Here is a 3,416-nt window from a genome sequence, read left to right as displayed (position 1 = left end):
ATGATGATGATAAAATGATGAACGAAAGTTAAAGTGAAAATGGCTTCTGTGTGTAAACCCTTAGGACAATGCAGGTACCTCATATTATGGAATATATTAAAAGGAATTAACTCGCGTAAGTTATGGGCCAGCGCCGGATTCTTTTGATAAGGTTTAATGAAAATTGCGACGTTTTTTACACAAATTCGCGGGGGGGCGGGTTCTGAGATAAGAGGGATTGATCTGTCTCGATGACTAATTGCCCAATGTCCGGCCGTCCGATGATGCAGCCTTGTTTTATCGTAATTGAACTCGCATGGACAATGTGTTTACGGGCCGTTTCAAATTTTTAATACTCGTGCGAGTAACGAAATTAATGCTAAAGTTTTTATCATCATCATCGTCATTATATGAATGTCCCACAGCAAGACATAGGTGGAGCTTTCGTAGGAGAGAAGGTTCTTAAGATCGTGGCACGAACAGTACAAATATACGAAGTTTCAATTTGCATTATTTTTTGCAATTTTAATGATGTCTTCCAATTTTATTTTTTCTTTTTTTTTAAAGAATTCCTACATTCTAAGGTAATGGTATCAGAATATAGTAGGGCCGAGCAGAGTTATAATAATTGATTAGTGTATACTAAAGTTTTGTTTTTAACCGTATGAAAACCGAATAGAAACCTACACAGCAAATTCTTAATCATACTTTTTTTTAATTAATTCAATAATAATATGTGACATTTACAATGATATAAAAAATCAGCAAAACTTATTATGATGTAGTAGCATAAAAAGGAAGGAGTAAGATGAAGTCGTCAGCTCTAACAATACAGTTCACAATGCAACCAACTCTGACATTTCGGTGCTGACATTTTCAGTAAACGACAATCATAAAATCAAGAACAGCAAATTATCGGTAGTCACGCCATATGGATACTTTCACTCGGAATATATTACTTGTAACTTTATGATGAACAGATTACTTGGAAATAAATTTTTAATTACCGAGGTAAATGACGCTTTTATCGATGGACATAGGTCTCGAGTAAAGGTTTCCATTCTTTTGACGCTTGTTCAAAAGACTTTCTACGAATTCGTCGATGTCGTAGTAGGGAATCTGTCTTATGAATTTTTTACTCTCACTTTTCATGTGCGGTTTCATTCGTGATAAAAAGTGGCTTTTAGTCTAACCTAAACTTATTTTCTTTTTTTCAAAATTGCTTCAACTTTTATCTGCAGCTGATTAATTAAAGGAGATGCGCGCGCTGTCGGATTGTTCAATTTTGGATTAATTAATTTCAAGTTCTCCGTCAATATACATATACTAGCTCCAGAGCTGTTGAAAATGTCTCAAGCTGAGTTGATGCGCAGACTTAGTGGATACCCAAGACATAAAGTTAAATAAATCCTATAAGAAATTTGCAACAATGTAGATAATGAAATGCTTATGAATTATTAAGTATGTGTACCTCAAAAGAAGACTTTATAATGCCGGGACCCACCTTTAAAATACAGCTGCCGACGGCTTCATTCTCGGAGACGGTCACGTTGTAGAAGGACTGATCGAAGATCGGCTCGTTATCATTCACATCCAACACTGTCACTAATAACATCGCTGTGGAGGAAAGAGGAGGGTTGCCACGGTCACTGGCAACCACTGTCAAACGCGGCATCGGATTCGTTTCACAATCAACACGAGAACGTGTTGTTACCAAACCAGAACGCTCGTCGATCGAAAACCAGTCAGACTGCGGTGTGGGGAGTAAGGAATACCTGATATCGGAATTATCTCCTTCATCCACATCGCTGGCTGATACTTGAATCACTGGAGTACCAGGAGCTGCAGCTTCCGGTACACTCGTTTGGTATTCGTTCTCGAGGAACACTGGTGGGTTATCATTAACATCAGTCACCTTAAGACTGATTATTCGTGACGCATGCAAAGGTGGTGAACCTTTATCGGTTGCGACTACATTCAGTGTGTATGAGGACTGTGACTCTCTGTCTAGCGGTAATGCCACCACGACCAAATAAATAATGTTGTCGTGAGTTCGCAAATCAAAATGTCCATCACCACCACTTAATGTTACGTTAACGTTCGCGTATTCAGTTTTAGAATCTGGGTCGTGTACGGATATTCTTGCTACAAACTCGTCTAGCTGTGCTGACTCAGATATTTTCGGTGTTGCGTCGTCACTTAGGAAAATCACATCTATCGTAGGTTGGTTATCGTTTACATCAGTAACACGAATGGACACAAATGCAGTTGTCTCTAGAGGTTGTGCGCCTTTATCTCTTGCAACAACAACTAACTCATGCAACTCTTTGGTCTCAAAATCTAAAGCCTTATTTACCGTAATCTCACCCGTCTCGGGATCTATCTTAAACATATTCTCCTTATCACTTTGTCTTCTATTTATTGAGTACTCTATTAAACCATTCTCTCCCGCGTCTGAATCTATTGCGAATACTTTTAGCACAGCAGTACCTACTGTCGCGTTTTCAGGTATCATAGCTGAATACACACTTTCAGCAAACACCGGTGGGTTGTCATTTACATCTAAAATAGTAATATTTACAGTCATCGTTCCCCTCAAAGGCGGTGTACCACCATCTAATGCCTCTATAACCAACTCATAGTGGTCAGTAGTTTCTCTATCAAGGAAACCATTAATTTGGAGATCCAGATAAAGTACGCCATCACGTTCTCTATGAGAAGACAGTCTGAAGGCGTTATCTGTGTTTCCCGAAACGATATTATACCTCTGGGTATTGAATACTCCTAAATCCTGATCTTTGGCTGGATTGAGCTTTCTTTTCACGTCTCTAGGAGTATTTTCTGAGAATTCTACATTCATGACCGGGGCAGGGAACGTAGGAGAGTTATCATTCTCGTCTGATACTCGTACTACTACTCGGACGTTATCGCCGCTTGCGGGGATGGCAACCAGAGCGTAGTGATCTCTGTTTTCTCTGTCTAAAGGATGTCTGGTCCTTATTTCCCCTGTGTGGGGGTCTATTTTGAGGTCATCGTTGACTGCACTGCCTGGTACTGGCACTATAGTATATGGAGGCGCCGCGTCTGGAAGCTCATCACCTAGATGGCCGACGAGGGTGCCAGCTCGGGCATTTTCTTTGACAGTGAACTCACGGACGTGCTCAGCTGCCGCCGCAGCGATGAGCAAGTAGAGGATCGCGCGCAACATTGCGCGGTATTGTTTCTCACCGCTCACACATTGTCACACACCTGAAACGAAAAGAAGAAGCTATAACATCCCATAGACTTATTACTGCGTGGAAGTTATTCTTTTACATCTTCGTACTCACAAAGTTATGTAGAGTAATTCAAAATTATATAAATATGGTCAATAGGGTTGGCATAAGTAAACCCTTGAATGTTTGGAATTTGTAAGTATGGAAAAATAAATATGCTTC

The 3,416-nt window shown here is 40.0% G+C and overlaps 1 protein-coding gene across 1 annotated transcript; it reads right to left on the bottom strand.

Annotated features, from left to right (window-relative positions):
* Positions 1–1,426: 1,426 nt before the first annotated feature.
* LOC120627446 (protein dachsous-like) lies at positions 1,427–3,187 on the bottom strand. The gene has a single exon (XM_039895450.1). It carries the CDS (start codon positions 3,185–3,187, stop codon positions 1,427–1,429), a length of 1,761 nt encoding a protein of 586 aa, XP_039751384.1.
* Positions 3,188–3,416: the final 229 nt, after the last annotated feature.

The sequence above is a fragment of the Pararge aegeria genome, chromosome 11 (genome assembly GCF_905163445.1).
Source record: "Pararge aegeria chromosome 11, ilParAegt1.1, whole genome shotgun sequence".
NCBI lineage: Eukaryota > Metazoa > Arthropoda > Insecta > Lepidoptera > Nymphalidae > Pararge > Pararge aegeria.
This window is presented reverse-complemented; position numbering and strand designations above follow the sequence as displayed.